Source organism: Cariama cristata, unplaced genomic scaffold, assembly GCF_000690535.1.
Source record: "Cariama cristata isolate BGI_N322 unplaced genomic scaffold, ASM69053v1 scaffold3275, whole genome shotgun sequence".
In the NCBI taxonomy this organism is placed as follows: domain Eukaryota; kingdom Metazoa; phylum Chordata; class Aves; order Cariamiformes; family Cariamidae; genus Cariama; species Cariama cristata.
Genome location: NW_009619054.1, coordinates 66,456 through 85,764, shown reverse-complemented (window position 1 = coordinate 85,764; position 19,309 = coordinate 66,456). Strand labels below are relative to the sequence as shown.

Here is a 19,309-nt window from a genome sequence, read left to right as displayed (position 1 = left end):
AAAACTCAGGAAATCTCAAATCCAGTACTGAATCTCAGATATCTTTTGGCAAGTAAGCAAGCTCATATGTATGCATGATTGTCAGTTTGTTGAATTTTAGTGATAGCTGTTTATAAACTTGGGTTTAGCAAACTGGTAGAAGTTTACTCAAAACTCCTATGGGTTGTGAAGTTTTGCAGTGTTTTAATAATTACATAGTTGTTATGAAAACAGTAGTATAGGACATTCAGCATCCCAATAAATATTTTCAGTGGGAGTACTGATAAAAGGATTTGTGATAGAGCCTTTCATGAATGCAAGTGAACTTTCAAGCCTAGTCCGTGCATATAATTATTCTTTGTCATGCAGCTGGAGTTTGGAGTGACTTTCCCCTTAATTTCTCAACAGATTTTGGATTTGGAAATTTCTATAAGAGTGGTGAGCCTCTGACGACATGGTGTGGAAGCCCACCATATGCAGCCCCAGAGGTCTTTGAAGGACAGCAGTACGAGGGACCCCAGCTGGATATCTGGGTATCATTATTCTTTTCTAACTGGATTCAAGTCAACTTCTAGGAAGCTGGAACAAAGGAATCATCTTTGATCTTTCTTAAGCTGCAGACAAACTGTTCCTTTTCAGCTTTATTTCTTGAGTGTCATAAAATGCCTCTTAACATTGAATGGAATTTAAGTTGCCTATCCAGGTGGCTATTAAATGTACACTGTAGGTGTATGTTAGTCCACTGGAGGAAAACCTGTAGCTCCTCCAAAAACTCTCCTAACCGAATGCATGAAGTTTGCTTTTTTTCAGTGCGTGTAGTATCTTCTGTGTTAAGTTGGAATTGATCTTGTAAGGCTGTAGGTTCTTGATGAGATTAAAGGGATTCTGAGCCACTGAAACACAGGAGAGATGACTGCTTTGAGCCGGAAACAAGGACATTTGTGCCACAAACATTTCTACTGCAGGCAGCTGCATATTTTGGAATTGGTGTGTCTGCATCTGTACTACTGTAATGGAAGAGGATAGAGAGCGCAACCCACACTCTTACACAATGCAAAAGGGACTCAAAAGAATTCAAGAAGTTCTATGCACCCTTCATGCATTGTCAGAGACTGCTTTTCATTCCTAATTTGGTTTTGTTTGGGGGTTTTTGTTTGGTTTTTAATTTTGGTATTGTGGTACTTAGAATGATGGATTCATATCCTACAGCAGCCAGACACAGTACAATCTGGCAGTTTCTGCTCTGGCATCAGGTTTGCAATGATAATACTGCACATAGCGTAACAACACAGGCACTGACATTTTGATCAGAGCCTGTTACACAAACAGGGACAGTTCATGGAAAGTCACCTTTCAGCTGCTAATCTAATTTAAATTAATCTAATTGCATTAACAAATAAAAACTGCTTTTTAGATACATGTACTTGTGCGTTTGCATGTCTCTATATACATACACATTACATATATGTAGCTAGCTAGATTTAAAAAAAAAAAAGGCTACAGCCTTTCTGAACCTTTAGTAACTGGTTAATAGACATACAGCAGACCTCAGCTATGCTTACTGTTTCAAGTAGCACAGGCACTGTTTGAATGTCAGAAGTGAATCTCCGAACTTTGGTAAATATTCTTTAAATATGTCAGATCCTAAATCGTTAACAGAATCTGCCTGCCCACAAAGAGAAGCGCACATGTGTTTATATTTAAGACAAAATTTTCATCATCTTCACTTTTCTGAGATGAGTTAAGGATTCTGTATCTCTGCAACATCCAGTCACAGAACAGGTCTGCTGAAAGTGCTGAGCTTGCAGGAGGAATGCAACAATGCACAGTTCAGTTTTTGGCAGGTAAAGGAAGTAAGTGGCTTTTTACACAGATACTTTAAAGTTAAATATATGTTTTATGTACAGAGTTTTAAGGTGAGTGTTGAATGCCTGCTTTTACCCCTTGAGAAACCCAGTGCTGTAGCTGACTATGCCAGCTGATTGGCGTGAGGGTCTGGTGTGGTTATTTCATCTAGTGTGGTGCTGTATTTTTTTGGCATATACTGCAAGACTATTTCCACTTGCAGTGCCAATTAACTTGCATACTTTCAAAAATGAGTCCGGCAGTTGGAGGAGAGCTCTTGCCCAGATTGTCTGCTTTTGCTAATATGAAATAATCCCTCATGCTCAGCGCTGCACACAGCAGTGCAGAATTATTAGTTGGTGTTCCCCTGAAACTGATGGTTCGTTAACTTACCAGTGTGCCTCTTACTCAAGCTTTTGCAAACTGGTAAATGTAAAAGGTTACAGTTTCTTATTTTGAGCGGCTGCTGTCTGAGGTTTGTTTTTGTTTGAACAACATTGAGATTAATAAAAAGTATCTCTCATTCTCACCTGAAGTTGGGACTCACTTTTCAGGTATCATTCAGTCATCTGCGTGGAGCTTCCTGCTAGCAGCCAGAGTCTCTAACCCATTACACCTCAGCTTACCTGCTTATCAGCACAAGGTACTGCAAGCCTAGCCGTTTTGGGTTAGCTGAGTGCTCTTAATGTTTAGGGATCTTCAGAAATCTAACTCCTTTTTGTATAAATTTCCTGTTTCTGCAGAACATAATTTTAATTTTTTCTGTGACAGGATTTGGCTAGCCAACCCCAGAGACTTTGCTCGTAGCTTGAAAAATTAAATTAGTATTCTCTTTCTTACAGAGCATGGGTGTAGTTCTTTATGTTTTGGTCTGTGGAGCATTACCTTTTGATGGACCAACACTTCCCATACTGAGGCAACGAGTTCTTGAAGGAAGGTTCAGGATCCCTTATTTTATGTCAGAAGGTAACAATGTGTTCTCTTACGCTTTTGGTGTGGTAAACCTTTAGTAAATTCTAGAATAATCTCTGTTGCAATACAGCAAAGGTGACGCATCTGCACACTAGATTATGGTATGACAGACTATTCATTCTGCAAAGAAACACAAATAAGCCTAGGTGAGCTGTATGCCTTCGCAGTTAGGCTGCTGCTAGGCAAAGCAACCCATTTTTCCCTGCGCAATACGTGGAGATTCCAGTATGGCTGTCCCCATGGGCAGGGAGAGAGTCAAAATGGAAACTCAAGGATCTCTCATCCTACTGTGAATAGAAATAGGGAGATGCAGCGGGAGAGGCACATTTGTGTACCCATTAGCTTTCATCCTGCAAGGCCATATACATTTTAATGTGGAAAGGAATGATGCTGAGAGCAGTATCGCTGTCAAACCTAAGTTGTGAATTGGGTGTTTCCTGGTTTTTGACTGTGTCTGCTAAACAAAAGCAAAAAAGTGCACAAAGGGTTCACATGCCAGGTTCTCATTCTTGTGTATCTGGCACTCCCACATGTGACTGAGAGATCTCTCCCTCACTTAATTGCCCCATCTGTTGGGTTTCACTCCCCCTCATGCCTGTTCAGACAAGAATAAGTGGGGCCATTTTCACACAGGATTTGATGGTATCCTTCAGCTTTCCTATATTTAAAGGGTCTCTAAACCAGATTACTTCAACCTTCCTGAATCAAATCTTCTTTCAATATACTACTTCTGCTTTTTCTAAAAGGTAATTAAAAATATGTTTTTCAGCCCTGTTGTTAAGGAAGGGTTCTGTGGTATAAAACATTCTGGTCTTCCCCTTTTTCTTTCTGGTGGCATGTACTCATGCACATTACCTCTGAAAATAGCCACCATAGTGAAGCTATACTGCACTTGGTTGCTTTTAGCAATGCCATTATGGTATCATGGCAACCCCCTCAGCTTCCTGGGCACATTTTATGACCGGCAGTGAACTGTATTGTGATTCTGTGACTTTGCTGACACGGGTATGCAAGCGACATCCAGGTAGCTTTGTATGAATTGTGATCGTTGCTGTGACTGCAGTGTAGATCAGCTGTTTCACAGGCTGTTTGCTGCTCGCATGGTGATGCAGGGAGTGGGGAAGGGTGTGCCTCTTAGCAAAACTGTGAAAAATGAAAGAGGTAAACACAAATAAATAGCCAGGAATCTCTCTCTAAACTATTTGTCATAACTACATGAATGGACTGACTCATAACAACTGTACTCTAGCCATATCATGGTCAGCTAGAAATGCATGGCAGATTGATAAGCTCCCTTAGAGGAACTTATACTGACTCCCTGTCATATACAAACTGCATGTTCATATCTCATGCTCTCGTCTTCCAAAAACCAACTGAGATCTGAAGAAAAATGTGATGCTTCCAATGCTGTTCAGTATGTAGTAGTCAGAAAGCAGCAATGGTTTGGTGTGTTTGGAATTATTCTGGCTCCTAAAGCTACCAGTTGTACTTTGGTCCTGGAATTAAAATAGATAAACCTACAGACCCACTGCCTAACACTCACAGCCACAGAGACATTATTTTTACCTTTCTTTTTTTATTTATTTCCGCCCTAGTGGTCACAAAAACAATCTAGACACTAACCCTAGTTTTTGCCAATGCCTTGTTTTAAGACCCTGGACAAGCTATTTCAAACTGTGCTGGAGAATGATGCTAATTACTCCCCACCACACTTCACAAATGTTGCTTGAAGCTTTATCAGTTAATGTTAGCACTGTACTTAGAACAGCACAAGCAGCTTCAAAGAGGTATTAAATATTACTATTACACTTATGTGGGAGCTGTGTAGAAGGAATAGCACTGTTAGCCATACGATGCATTTAAAGAAGTTGGGATTTTGTTCTCCTTAATGTGACTTTTAATCTTGTTTGTAGAGATTGTTTTAGCCTTCAGGAAATGTATTTAGCACAGAAGTTAGGTATAAGTAAGGCAGTTGCCTGTTGTCATGCTCTGTATTGGTAGGTCTCAGGTGAATATATGCAAGTACTACTTAGCAGGTTAGTAATTTATTTTTTTTCCCCAACAGAGTGTGAACATCTGATTAGAAGAATGTTGGTCCTAGACCCATCCAAACGGTTAACTATTGCTCAGATTAAGGAGCACAAGTGGATGCTTATAGAAGTTCCTGCACAGAGACCTATTCTTTATCCACAAGGAGAGGAGAATGAGCCTTCCATTGGAGAGTATAATGAGCAGGTCTTACGGCTAATGCACAGCCTTGGAATAGACCAACAGAAAACTATTGAGGTAAAATACACTCAAACAGATATTTGTCGCTGGAGGGAAGGTCTCCTGTTTTGTTTTTATGACTAGAACTTATTACCTGAGTTGCTTGCAACATTCTTTATTTTAGCGGTTGCAGGGGTGGGGGGGACACACCAAACAAAACTGGTGCTATGTTTTATCTGGTCAGACCCCAGCAAAGGCAAACATTTTAAACATGCTTTGCTGCTGCCTTCCTATCCTACTGATGTTTCAGTCTGTGCCAGCAGACTGATGAGGAAAAGGGGAGACATCCCTCCAGAAAGCTTCCTGTGGAGGGAAGGTGTCTGTGTTATGCACACTGCAGGCAAAACATTGTGCAGTATGCCCACAGACAACTTCACCTGTGTGCCTTATGCTGGCCAGCCACACGCAGCAATTCCAGCCCAAAGCATCCTTTGCCTGTAGAAGAAAACATGACAATGAAAAGGCAGCACCATGAGGGAAATGATACTCCTCTGTGTCAGGAATCCAAATTAGAACCCATGGAAAACAATAATGTGTTCTGGTCACATATCACAGGACTAGGTACTGTTCTTTCAGTGTATTAACTATTTACTTTAATTTAAACAAGCACATATTTCAAAAAATTTGGTGTCGTAATTGCTTTAAGTTAGAGGACACAGAGAAATATAGCATGCGCTATGTGAAAAATGGTAGCCCAACAGGGCTGCCTGTTACAATGGTGATACTTGCTGCTGCTTACAATTGGTCATTGCTAGAGATTTGGTTGTTAGCTAAGTTGATTTTTAAGCACAGAAGTAAAATAAAGGAGCTGTATTAGGTTCCACTGTTAGATTTCCTGGGTGGGGTTGGATAAATCATTACTTCTCAAATGGAGAGAGAGGAGAGGAAATCAGAATTGAAAGTAAATTCATTTTGAACTTCTAAGAGGGTGGGAAATAAAATTCAAAGAGGAGCATAAAAGCAGTATGCAGTTGAATGTCTCTATTCAATCCCAAATCATGCTTCGTACCAAACATAAATGGCAAGACTCCCTATGGAGTTAACGCAATCATTTCCTTTAGGATGGTTCATACTTTAAACCATTGTGGAGGTTGGCAGTTTGAGTACTTTCTGCTAGACGAGACTAGTTTTCTCTGCTTTGCAGAGGCTCAGTTCCCCATTGCTTCTAGTGACTTGGAATGGCCAGTATATTCAGGAGGTCCTGGAGCTCAGTCCCTTCTCCAGGCTCAAATCTTTGAGAGGTTCAGAGTAGCACCTGAATGTTAGCTACAACTACCATTGCAGCCCAGAACATAACAAGCTCCTGTGAGCTTGCCACTAAACTAAGGTTGATGCTTTTCTTTGCCTGGCACTCTGGTTTGAAACTTTCTCAATTCAGACCAACATTTGCCTACCCCGCTGTCTCTTAAATATCTCCTCCCCCCGCTGCTCGATGGCAATTCTTTCTTCTTCCTGGTCTTGTAGAACATAAAAGATAATGCATATTTGGCTGCACCCACACTTTTGTGCTTCTTTTTTTCAGTCTCTGCAGAACAAGAGTTATAACCACTTTGCTGCTATCTATTACTTGTTAGTGGAAAGACTCAAATCACATCGGAGTAGCTTCCCTGTGGAACAGAGACTTGATGCTCGTCAGCGTCGGCCAAGTACCATCGCTGAGCAGACAGTAGCCAAGGTAAGGTCTCATTCCTAGCAGAGGTGGGCTTAAGGATGTGCAAGACATTCTTCTCTTTCAAATGGTGTTTCTACGTAGATTCATTTAGAATCCATTGATATTTTCTGATTTCTGTAGTATGTAGATTTGCAGTATCATTTTTGGATTTGCCTCCTGTTAGAACTGTATGATGACAAATCAGTTGTCTGGCATGCCTCCTACAACTGTTCCTGCTGCCTCCTCCCCCTCCCCACCTCCCCTCCCCCCTCCTCAAAAAAAAAGGTATTTGGAGGGGACTAGGTAAGTTTTAAATGAGAAAGGGAAGTTGACTGCATTCTGAAGCCCAAGATGCAAATGGGTTTGGCTTTAATGTGTATCTGCATGGTATAACTGTAACTCCCAGTTTATTTCCCAGTTAAAGAGGAAGTACTATGCTTGTGCTTCTAATTGGAACATTTTTGAGAAACATTGGAGAATTTTTAATAATTTCAAACCTTTTGCTGGGAAGTCATGGGTTAAAATGTTAGAGAAATACCATTTCTGGAGGCTGTGCAACACTTGGAGTATCTTTAATGTGATTGACAAACGAGCTGTGGAATCTCTGGAGACCTGTGCTAGCATAGGGGCTAAAAGCATGGAGGCTCTACTTAGTGTTATAAACGTAGCCACAGTAAAGGGACCTGTTGAAAATAAAATTATTTTTCCCCCTGCTGTTCTCTAGATACACTTTCTGTCTCCCATGAATTGAAGCATGGCAAAGAATAGCAAGGAAGTACCCAAAAGAAAATATTAAGATCAACCTACCAGGTTAAGATGCCAATTCATTGTAGTATCTTAAGTACCAGATAAAAATATTGTCATCATGAGACTATTAATGACTCAAGACTCAGAGATTTGTTCCTAAATAATGTCATTTTTTTTTTAAGATTTGCACCACTTTTTCCTCCTGCCACCCAGAAAGAGTCTGATTTCTTAGGAGACTTCCTAAGAAAAGTTCCTACAAAGCACAGCTGCAAAACCTTTGTGTGCATAGAGCCAACTTCATGACCGACTAATCGATTTAAGACTTAAGGATGTCACGTGTATTTTATCAGGAGCAGTTCTGGGTGCTCCTTACATCTGGTGCCAGCCCTCCCATTGCGGAAGGCTGTCCACTTAGTATCCTCTCTAATTATACTGACTGATTCAGCACAGGCTCTAAGGCTATTCAGTCTGCTTCTTCCCCCGTAATTTTCTTCAGAAAGAAAGGTCATGTACAGTTTATTGTGTCTTATTCCAGTAATTCTCAGGTTTTTTTTTACATGTTCTTTTGTTTCATTAAGATACACAGACGTTATACAGCTTCTGATTTCTATTAATGTCTATTAATGCATAACTGGAAACATGAAAGACTTGGCCTAAGCTGACTCAGATTTGTCATAGTCTCAAGTAAATATTCTCTCAAGTTCACAGCCTCCTAGGTACTGTATTGCTGCAGTATAGAACAAGTGCCCAGACTCCACTTCCAGGAGAAATCACAACCATGCTGCTCCTTTTTTCTTGAGGCAGCAAGACACTATTTGGTTTTGGATTCTGTTGAAATGAAAGCCAAATTGCTTCAGCTATGAAAGCATAGGTCCAGGAACAATATGGCTGACAGATTAAAACCAGCTGTTTTCTTAGATAGTAGTTCTAATGGTAGAAAGACACAGTATTCAAAAGCAGATTAATAATTATAAGATGTACTAAAAGCAGGTAGACACAGATGAACAAGGAGGAAGAAGAAAAAACTCCTAGAAGGTAGCTCTTTATTGTACTAAGTTATTGTACTTTATAGCCTTATTACCACTTTTTCCTCAGGACTACAAGCAATCTTGCCATTATCCTGAGTAACAAGATAATTTGTTTTCACACATGGTGGCACCACAGACTCCTGTATAAAGCTGCTTGTTTCCTTTTGGACGATGCCGTATCCATTGTGTGGATACTGCACTTCAGGAAATTAAGGTTAAGAAACAGTGAAAGCCACCGTTTTCCTAATTGTGCTGGGCTTGCCTCCCGTGAAGCACACCTCTCCCTTCAACAGTGCTTCCTCTGTTAAAGTGTCTTCTTTCAGATCCAGCCTGCTCTATTCTTTCTCATCCTTTTTCCTACAGGAGTCACTGCATTGAAATTAACCCTATGCCTCATAATAATATTAAGGGCTTCTGTACTCAATATAAAAAGGAATTCTAGCATGTCATAAGTTGCAGGGAACCAAAGGGTCCCAAACACTGTCTTTTACTGCTAGTAAGTGTTCAGCTTCAATAAGTAGCTAGCTTAATGACGTTTGGGGTTTGTATGGTTGGGGGGGATGTGTGTCTGTGTGTGCTTTTTTTTTTTAAAAATCTAAAGACTAAGAATGTAATTCATCAAGAATAAAGAAATAAAACATACTTCTGCTTTGGAAATGGCCTAGGTATTGTTTATTTTTAATTTGTGACTTTGTATTTTGTTTTTCTACCTAAAATTGTTCCGGTTTTGGAGTTCTCAATCTTTTTTAGGCACAAGCTGTGGTACCCTCAGTTAACTTGCATTCGCAAAATGCAAGGTTGTTGCAGTCTCCAGGTCTTCCCTCTGCTTCAGGAGCAGAAGCCTTTTCATTCCCTCCATCCAACTGCCAGGGAGAGACAGCATTTATGGAGGAAGAAAGAGTTGAGACACCAAAGGTACAGCTTAAAATCACCCTAGTGTTTTGTCAAAAATCACTAAGGCTAAAAAAAAAAATAAAAAAAAATTGCTGCCTTTTAAATTACTGCCTAGTAAAAGCTCAGCTAGTGGTAGTAGCTGTAGCTCTTCAATAATTAATTGAAGGTCAGTTCCTTCTGACAAGGTAGAGTTCACCATCCTAGCACAAAGCACTGTGGAGTCAGAGCCAGAGCATTTGCTAATCCAAACTAATGTCACTTCATTGACCTTGGTATGTCTCCTGTGTCTTGCCACTTGCAGGTAGCTGAGCTGGAGAACCCTTCTGCTTCTCTCTGCTTTCAGTAGCCTTTTCCTCAAAGACCCAATGTTCTCAACTTGCTCCCAGCCACTTACTCTTAAGCGTATGCTGTCCCCAAAACTCTGGTCTCCAGCAAGTTCTCATTCCTGAGAATCCTCTCAGAATAGACAGCAAGTCAAATACAAAGACCTTTAGATATAAACACTTGATTTGTGCATTTCTTTTACTAGCTGGACAAAACACATTGCTTTATCACTAATCTGCCTCTTATCATCTTTGCTTACATTTCAATCTTACCACACTGTCATTTGTAAAAAAAAAAAAAAAAATCAACCTACAAGAGTGGGTTGGTTTGGTTTTTTTCTTTCTCAAATATATTTTTAAGAGCCCTGAAGACTCCTCATGCTTCTAATACAAAGGGTTCACTGCTGAGTATCTAGAGTAACCTAGTCAGCTACTCAAAAATTCAGACAAATGAGAACAGGAAGGCATAATGGAACCTTAACCATAAGCTTCCATTGCCAGCTAAAGCGATTAAAATACCATGCACTTAAAATTCCATATCTCTGCCAATTTTATAATAAGCCAGCCAAAAGAGTTACATTTTTGTTAATTTTTTGTTGAATAGTAAATAGCCAGCAGGACCTTCTGACTGCCAAGAACTGTTAGAACTGCAGCACCTCAAATAGGTTGTAGCAGTTCTCAGCTAGGCCATTTCTGTAACTAGGAATGCCTGTAAAATATTCACTGGAGACCACGTAAAATTGCAGCTCCATCTAATGGGTTTTGTTTCCTGTAATCAGACTGGAAGACTTTGTGTAGGCTTTCCACATCCACCGTTAACAGACTTAACCGAACTCAACTAATAGGATGTGACAGCTCCACAGCCTTACAAATGTATGGTTAAAGCTTAAGTCTCTGAAGGGAGCTACAGTCTGATCCATTTTGCCATGCAGCTTTGAGGTCTGTGACAATACTCTGCAGGGTAGCAAAGAGTAAGTGAAACACATGGGAGTTAGCAGCTAGAGCTTGCGTGAGGAAGGGGAAATAGCTTAAAATAAATACATTTATGAAGTATATGATTATTTTCTTATGAAATTTCGGTTGTTCTCCCTCACATCACATTATAAACTTAATTTCAGCATATTGTATTTTGCTTAGTGCTAGCTAGGGGTTCAATTTCATGCTTGCCATTTTAAAGCTTTTATGGCTCACTTACTGGTTAGTTACCAACACTAAGAGCGTGGCCCTGGTTCTCATCACTGTTCTAAGTAACTCCTTGTGTGGTCTTTTACAGGTGGAAAGCAAAAAGCAGTTCAAAGACATTTGGAAATTAACATTTCAAACTTTATTTTGCATCCCTGTTTGCTTTTGTAGATGGAGTTTGGCTAGAGTAGATCAACAAATGGTGACTACAGTGAGGTGTCAAATCACAGTCGACTTGGGAATATTCAGTGTCTTGAGTATTATAGAACATGTCCACTAAAGACTTCCAGCCTCTGATCCATGTGCCATGGTAAACTGCAGAGAGCCAACTGCCCACATGGTATTGGTTCTCTTTCCTTTCCAGCAGTTCACTAAACAGTCTTTCCAGTTCTTTTGCTGCCAGATCAGTAGAAGGCATGTGAATGGGAAAGTCACAAATGGAGAGTAAGGTGTGCAAGAAATTAAGCTTAAAGATATAATCCATTAAATTAAAATAGAGGCAGCAGATTCAGAATTTTCCTGTGCAAGCATCATTTTACTGATGCTCAAAATATTTTTAGCTATTTCTTGATACTGCTTTAAATATTTTCCTAGAGTACTACTATATAGTCTGCCTGCAAGACCATTTGTTAACAGCTGAAGTGAAACTTCTTTTCCAAACACACTTGTTTTCAGAATACCGAAGAACTTTGAAGAAAATTCAGGAATGGTTCATTGACAGTTTTACATAAAATCACCTGTAGCAGTGCCAGGTTTTATGCTAAATGAATGTGTTGTTTCATCCATATTTTACCCAACCTGATCCTACCAAAACAGTAGGAGATTTGTGCAACAGGACACTAATTAGAGTTTCTAAGGTATTACAGAACAGAATACTCACCTGAAAACTGCATGACATGCAGGCCATGGTCGTCAAAACCCACGTAGTTGCATATGGCAAAGAATTTAGTTAAGGTACAGAAGGATTCAGGACAAACCGATTTGGAGAATAAAACCAGAATTGAAATCCTAGGAGTATTTTAGGTTGGAAAGGTCCCTCTAAAGGCCCTTTAGTCCATCCTCCTGCTAAAAGCACGTGTAACTCCAAAGCTAAGTGATGTTGCTCAGGGCTTAATCCAATTGAGTGAATCCAAGGAACAGGATTCCACAGGCTCTCTAAGCAACCTTTGTTTGCAGAGGATCACCATGAATCAAACGAACTTTTGCTGGAAAGGGTGCATTTATTGTATTATTCCTGAATACATCTCTGCAGGAAATGTGCAGAACTAAATACAAGACTATTTTTTCATAGTGCTTATCTGAGCATGACAAATGAGCATGGTAGGTATAGCGAGGGAAAACAAAAATATTGTACATTCCATAACTATTTTATATTTGTGACTAAGGTGACAAACGTTTTTAGTAACTTAAAAAAAAAAAAAAAAAAAAAACACACAACAGAAAAAGGAGCCCTGGAGAACACAATATTGTGGAAGTAAGATTATTTAGATTTAGGGAGTTGAGTACTATGAGAATGTCAGTGGTGATCGTACCTGGAGGAATTTGTTTGTTACATACAATTCTTAACAGGTCTTACTTAACTCAGTAGATTATAGGGAGGTTCACGTGTTTTAAATATCCAGGCTGCCTTCAGTTTACACGATAGGCAGAGGTTTCTTGCACTTTGGGGCGACGCTGTGTGCACATAATTGAAAGCTGTCCATCTTCTCCTTGTGCCATTTAGATAAATGGCTGCCTGCTAGATCCTGTGCCTCCTGTGGTGATTAGGAAAGGATGCCAATCACTGCCTACCAGCATGATGGAAACTTCTATTGATGAAGGAATAGAGACAGAAGGCGAGTCAGAAGATGACCCTGCACAGGCATTTGCAGCCCTCCAAGCAGCTCGCTGTGGGAAGCGACGTCACACTCTGGCAGAAGTTACCAACCAGCTGGTGATGATGCCAAGCACAGGTACAGAAGTTAGCACAGACATCTCAAAGCTCATTTCATGCTCTCAGCACTCAATCTAATAAGCCCAGGATGAAATCCACTAGGTTTTAAGAGTGACAAGTACAAGACAGTTTCTTGGTTTTGTTTCTTAGCATTTGCTATAAAGGCCAAAGGGGAAAAAACCCACAACAAAACACTCCAAAATCTGCCTTAGAGACAGTTTAAAACCAAAGCAGCAAATATACAGCTGGCTCCAGTCATGTACAGCCCCAGTAGCAACTGGTAAAGTCTGACAAGTTGGCTTGTTCTTTTTCACATAACTGGATGTCCCCAAATCATTCATCCCCGAAAGATGTGCTGGCAGAGGAGAACAGTGGGGAAACAAAAACCTCTGGATTCTCGGGTATTCCACAACCAGCAAGATGACCAAGCCTTTCAGCTCAGGCTACTGTCTTGTCAGTATTATCTATGGAAGAAAACACCGAACACTCTCCCAACAAGCCACTGAACATCATCTACATAGTGTCTTACTTCTGCGATTATATAAACTAGTAGCAAATCCCCATTCTGGTACTGCCAGTGTTAAGTTATAGTTACTTTATGAAACTTGACTTTTTTGTTGTGTTTCCTCCAAGACAGTCACTGTTGGCAGGAATAGCTTGAGCCTGTGGCACTTCCTTTGCTTTGCTAAATTACCGCTGCACTTTCCTTTTTATTCTGACTTGGTTTTTGTCACAGGGAAAGTCTACTCAATGGATGAAAACTCATCTCTGGGCAGTATTGATTCAGAGTATGACGTGGGATCCCTTCAGAGAGATATTAAATTCCTGGAAGACACCTCTTCCGTGAAAGAAATGGTGCTAACTAACCAACAAGCACCCAGAATGACACCACCTTTCATAGGTCTGAGACCTGCCAATCCAGCCATGCAGGCACTCACGTCCCAAAAGCGAGAGACCCACAACCGCTCTCCTGTCAGTTTCCGAGAGGGGCGCAGAGCTTCTGACACATCCCTCACACAAGGTAATTATAACCATCGTCATGACGCATTATACTTAGACACAGTAGTTAATGTACTCTGTACACAGAAGTGCCAAGCCACCTTGTGACTTGGTTGTTACCTCACATTTGCTGTGCTAACCAGATACAAATTAACTGATTTTCTGACAAGGGTTTTGCTCAACTCTTCTCTAGGAATTGTAGCATTTAGACAGCACCTCCAGAATCTAGCACGAACCAAAGGAATCCTGGAACTGAACAAAGTCCAATTGCTGTATGAACAGATGGGATCAGAAGAACCTTCTCTGATGTCAACTGCCACCCAGTTGCAGGACCTCATTAATAGTCCTCCACAGGTACTTAAGCCAGAAATCAAGCTTCATATTTCAGGTGTTAATGCTTTGGGACAGATAAGGAGAGGAATAAGGTGTTCTGGAGATCTGAGTAGAGCTAGTTTACAGATGAAGTTCCCACTTCTCCTTTCCATCTTCTGCAGAATAAAGAATGGGCATTTGCAGGCTAGCCTTTACCATCCTCATGGTGTCGGTGAGATGGCAAATCAAACATCTTACTGTTTTTAATGTGAAGGATGTTTTAGATTTAACAAAGCCCAATAACATCTTTCCCTGTTGGAGTTGGCCTGGTATAATTCTAAGAAGTGCAGAAGCTGAGTGATAATGATTGGCCTGATTTGCATAGTGAAACACCGAATAGCTTCTAACAGCACCCTAGTCATTTGTTTCAAATGGAACAGGTCACAGCAAACAGGAATAAGAAGTTTCTGTTAAACCCCAGGAATAAAATGGGTAAGAAGTACAGAGGCACTGTAAGCACCTAATGTTCCAGATGAAGCCTGCTATTCTTAAAGCTCCACTTGCTACTTTCTGACTGCTGGGAAACTTCAGTTCTGATAACTGCAAAGTTGCAATGTTCTCACAAGAGTCTCTCTTGATGTGAACATGCTGCAGTGCTCAGGGTATTCTCATGACAACAATTCACTCCCCTCCTACGTCAGCGCTCTCCAGCTTCCCAGAGATGCCTACTCCATGCATATCCTCTCCACCACTATTGAAAGCTTTTCGCCTTCTGTTTTAAAGCTGTGAAATGAGAGCTGCACAAAAGTATGCTCAGAGTTGAGAGCATTTTCTAACCCTGTACATTTACTATTTCAGAGGAAAAGTCAGAAAATGCATTATATATAATATCATTTTAGTTACAGATGTGAGCCCTTGCCATTTTGCAGCGCACATCCTTCAAAGCTGTGTAATTTAGGCCCCTCACTCATGCAGTGAAAGTGGTGGGTGACACCAGAGACCAGTCCATATGGCACCTATGAAACCTCTGTCAGGGGAGATCCTTATACAAGGGGTTGAGGCAGAAAACCTTTTTCTGGGGATGAAACTTGTTCCTCTTCTCTCTGCAGGAGGAAGCATCTCAGCAGCAGCAGGAAGCAGCATCTGCTTTCCCTAATGGTGCACATCCCCCATTATTATCCAGACGGCAGAGCTTAGAAACACAGTACTTACAACACAGGCTCCAGGTACCGTACCTCCCCTCCACTGAGTTAAACCAGCTGCAGTTACTACACAGCAAACTAGCCTTTTAGATCTTATTACTCAGGAAAATCAGTCAAAGGCTAAATTAGCAGAGAACAGCTGAATTTGAAATTATGCTGTATTTTTCTTTTGTCAGACACTGACCCAAATTATGCAAAAAGTATACTATATTACTGCTGTTTTCCTACTCAGTCTGTTACTGTATAGTGTTATTAAAGCAATTTGAGGTAACTGCTAGTGAATACCTATTATCTGTGTTGCACCCCATAAAGGTTATGCATCAGCATCTGAGGAGCCACTTCGCACCCTCTGGGGCTTACTGTTTCTCCCCTTTCTCCCTCCCCCTTTTTTTTTTAAAAAAAAAACCAATTTTTATATAGCTTTAGTGTATTAAAAAAAAAAAAAAAAAAAACACAACTAATTTTTCCAGGTTGCAGCTTCTCTTTTACTTGGGAAGAAATCTTTCTATGGATTTTTATGGTACCATCTGTCATGCAAAGATACTCTTTGTCCAAGGGTTAGAAGCCAATAAGCAGTAGTGGCTGTGGTTTTAGATAGTAGCTATATTGACAGCTTCTGAAAATGGAGCTGGGCAGTTACACTGTCAAAAGGGTAGACAATCTTCTTTCACTTGCTTTCTGGACTAATACATTAAATCAAATGGAATTTAAAACAGTGCTGCTTTTCTTGCAGAAACCCACTCTACTATCAAAAGCTCAGAATACTTGCCAGCTATACTGCAAAGAATTGCCTCGGAGTCTGGAACAGCAGTTACAGGAGCACAGGTAAAAAGCTTTCAAACTATGCAGATAAGTTACTTATTCTCAAGAGTAATGAAAGAACTGGAAGAATCTTTATCCATTTAGAAATTCTTTGAAAAGGGAAAGCTTCACTTGAAAATTTGTAAGGACAGAGGCCTGCCACGTGTTTACACACTTCTGTGTTATGAGCTCATTATCAGCTAACACTGCTAGGGTGCAGGTAAACTGCAAATACCTGCATGCTTCATTTAGTGCTAATGGGCATATAGAAGCATATGAGGAATACCTACATGGTTGTACTTAATTTCACCCCCATCCTCCCAACCAGCCATTGTTTATAACCTACATATTGCAGCATTTATCGTACGTTGGAACATGGATTGTGTATTTCTGCCTGCTGGGAAGCCCTGCAGTCATGAGGTATTTCCTGTCTCATTCCCATGACCCCATAATTTCACAGTAAATAAACCAACTTTTTCTTGTCATATAATATCAGTTTAAAAGTGGCACTCTGAAAAAGTTACAGTAAAGAATGAATAGATTAGAAGTGTCCCCTTATAACTGTATGTATTATAGCAGACAAGATTTTAATTGCCAAGTTAAAGGGCTGTAAGTTCTTTATGAGCTCATCATTTGGTTATCATCAAACAAGCGAGCAAGATAGGGATAGTAACTGTCTTTAGTATCTGAGTTTTGCAAAAGAATCACAGAAAGAAAGGAAAATAACAACCTAGCTACATGCTGTCTAGAACAAAAAGACTGAGGAACAGAGGTATAAAAATACTACTTGATTTCAAGAAAGCATGCAATCTGTAATGACTTTTTAGCTTATTGCCATTCCTGGCAACTGTAGGAGTTCATTAATCCTAATCAAGAACTTGACTAACAGTATTGAGAGCAGCTTGGTGTACTTGTTTAAGAATAGGAGGTCTGCATAGACAACTAAGCTGGGAAGCAATAAATTCATTTTCTGAACACTGTTGGCTTGTGTTAGTAGTAGGTTTCCTGTTTCTGCATGCTTTGGGAATTGGCTGGCAGGAGACCTCCACTTTGTTGTATAACAGGAATTTGTCAAAGGTAGCTGTAAACCTTGCATCGTGTTGTAAATTCTTGCCGTTTGTAATGAGTCAAAAACAGAGTTTCATGAAAGTTCATAGGAAGCAGTGCAGTTCAGAGAAAAAGAATATGGAGGGGAAGGAGAATTTGTTCATTTCCATTAGTAGCCAGCAATACTCAAGTCTTTGGCTCCCAAGTTCCACAGAGCAGTGAACAGCAGGCTTAAGATACAAATACAATGCCTCTTATTCTTAGCAAACAAAATTAAACAATGCACAGGGTTAACTTGATTACACAGAAAAAAATCCCTAGGCAATTGAAAAGGTTATCAAAAGGAGGTCTGCAAACTCAGCCTCTGCACATTTGCTGAAAGGTAAAGATTCTGGTCTGCTGTAAAATTTAATAAACAAGATTGCCCAGGAATTTCCAATTCTGTATTTCACTCCCTGCTGGAACTGTGTGAGTGACTGGCATGCAGGACTCATGCTAGTGCCTTAACACTTCAAAAGGCAAAAATAATCACTGTTTATGTCCTTGATTTAGGCTGCATCAGAAGCGACTCTTTCTCCAGAAGCAGTCTCAGCTGCAGGCTTATTTCAACCAGATGCAAATAGCTGAGAGCTCATACCCAAGGTCAGGTCAACTGCCACTTTCATGCCAGGAGGAGCAACAACAGCAGCAGCAGCAGTCAACGCAGTTCAGCTTGCAGCAGGCTCTGAGCCCTGTGATGGAGCCCTCCTCAGAACAAATGCAATATGACCCCTTCCTCAGTCAATACCAGAAGGTACAGCTGGATCCACTGCCACCCTCCCAGCTCACCAGCTCATCACGGTTGTCATCACCAGTTCAGGTGCAGCAGCCGCCACAGTCCTTACAATATTCATATCAGACTTGTGAATTGCCTGTTGTCACCTCTTCTGAGCCAGACTACCCAGACCAGTGCCAGTATTCCATGGACCCAGCACAACAGAGCAGTGTAGCATTGCCTGACAGCCAGAGCAGCTCAGCATCTCTTGAGTCCCAGTCAAACTATGATGCATTAACCCTCTCAGAATTGCCTGGACTCTTTGATTGTGAAATGATGGAGACTGTAGATCCCCAGCACAGTGGCTATGTCCTGGTGAATTAATACCATGGGGTGACTAACATGAGAGTGGAAGACAGGACAAATGGAGAAGCATGTGCATTTGTGTGTTTTTTTGTTCCTACCCCAAAGTTCATGGTTATTTTTCAACCCTTGAATTAACAGGGGAATTAAAAATCCACCTGACTGGAAAAAAAGCAGGAGGTGGCAAGAAGTGTTTGGCCACTAGCTCCTCTTGCTGGTGGCAGGGGCTAGAGAACAGATAGTGCTGTTTCATCCCACAAAGAACTAGTTTGCATAGAAAGAGGCAAAAAAAGTGAATTTTAGAGGAAGGATATAGCCCTTTCTAAAAAAAAATTGGGGGGTTTGTCAGCATTCATCTAACATTCACTTGGAGAAATGAGAATGAGTGCACAGTGTATTGTACTTCTTGGCAATAAAAGCAATAGTTTTCATTGAAATTCAGGGTAGATTTGGGTCTGCGCTGATAGCAACTGTAATACTCTCGAAACAGTAGCATGAGGTGAAATTAAAGGAAAGTTGCCCTTTGGCATCCAATTGCTGGTTAAGCTACTGATCTGGAACTACTCCGTGGTAAGTCTTTGAGATCACCAGGCATCTCAGGCAACCTCCACTTCCTCCTGCTAGCAAGTAAACTATTTCCCAAGCCTGCCAATGAACTCTTAATTGTCCACTAAGGAAAGCTTCTGGACATTGACTTTGTCAAAAGATACCTGGAACTGACACAGGGCACCACAGTGGTTTGTAGAGACCTCTGGGTGGGGATCAAAATACTAAAGGATTAGCTAACAGAGAGATAGACAGTAAGAAGTAACATGAGGGGGAAAAAAAAGCTGCAGTCAATGGCATTTAAAAAAAAAAAAAAAATCCACCGGGGTGGCTTTTGAAATCAACCCTTTTTGCAGGCAGGCCTTTGTGGAGGGCTCTGTCTTGGAGAAGTTCCGATCACTGGAAAGGATCCATCTGTCCTTCAGTTGTATTTTAAAAACAAGCAAACAAACTGTGTTTTGAA

At 40.6% G+C, this 19,309-nt stretch overlaps 1 protein-coding gene across 1 annotated transcript in view; it reads left to right on the top strand.

The window, feature by feature from the left end:
• Positions 1–18,321, top strand: part of SIK2 (salt-inducible kinase 2) — a gene marked incomplete at its 5' end in the record, with an annotated part of 44,770 nt that extends 26,449 nt beyond the window's left edge. Inside the window, 11 exons of the mRNA XM_009701085.1 lie at positions 388–512; positions 2,667–2,790; positions 4,862–5,082; positions 6,587–6,739; positions 9,241–9,405; positions 12,613–12,841; positions 13,559–13,843; positions 14,015–14,175; positions 15,243–15,359; positions 16,069–16,160; positions 17,736–18,321. Of these exons, the coding sequence (XP_009699387.1) occupies positions 388–512; positions 2,667–2,790; positions 4,862–5,082; positions 6,587–6,739; positions 9,241–9,405; positions 12,613–12,841; positions 13,559–13,843; positions 14,015–14,175; positions 15,243–15,359; positions 16,069–16,160; positions 17,736–18,321 (2,258 nt within the window). The remainder of the gene's footprint in view (positions 1–387; positions 513–2,666; positions 2,791–4,861; positions 5,083–6,586; positions 6,740–9,240; positions 9,406–12,612; positions 12,842–13,558; positions 13,844–14,014; positions 14,176–15,242; positions 15,360–16,068; positions 16,161–17,735) is intronic.
• Between the last annotated feature and the right edge of the window lie 988 nt (positions 18,322–19,309).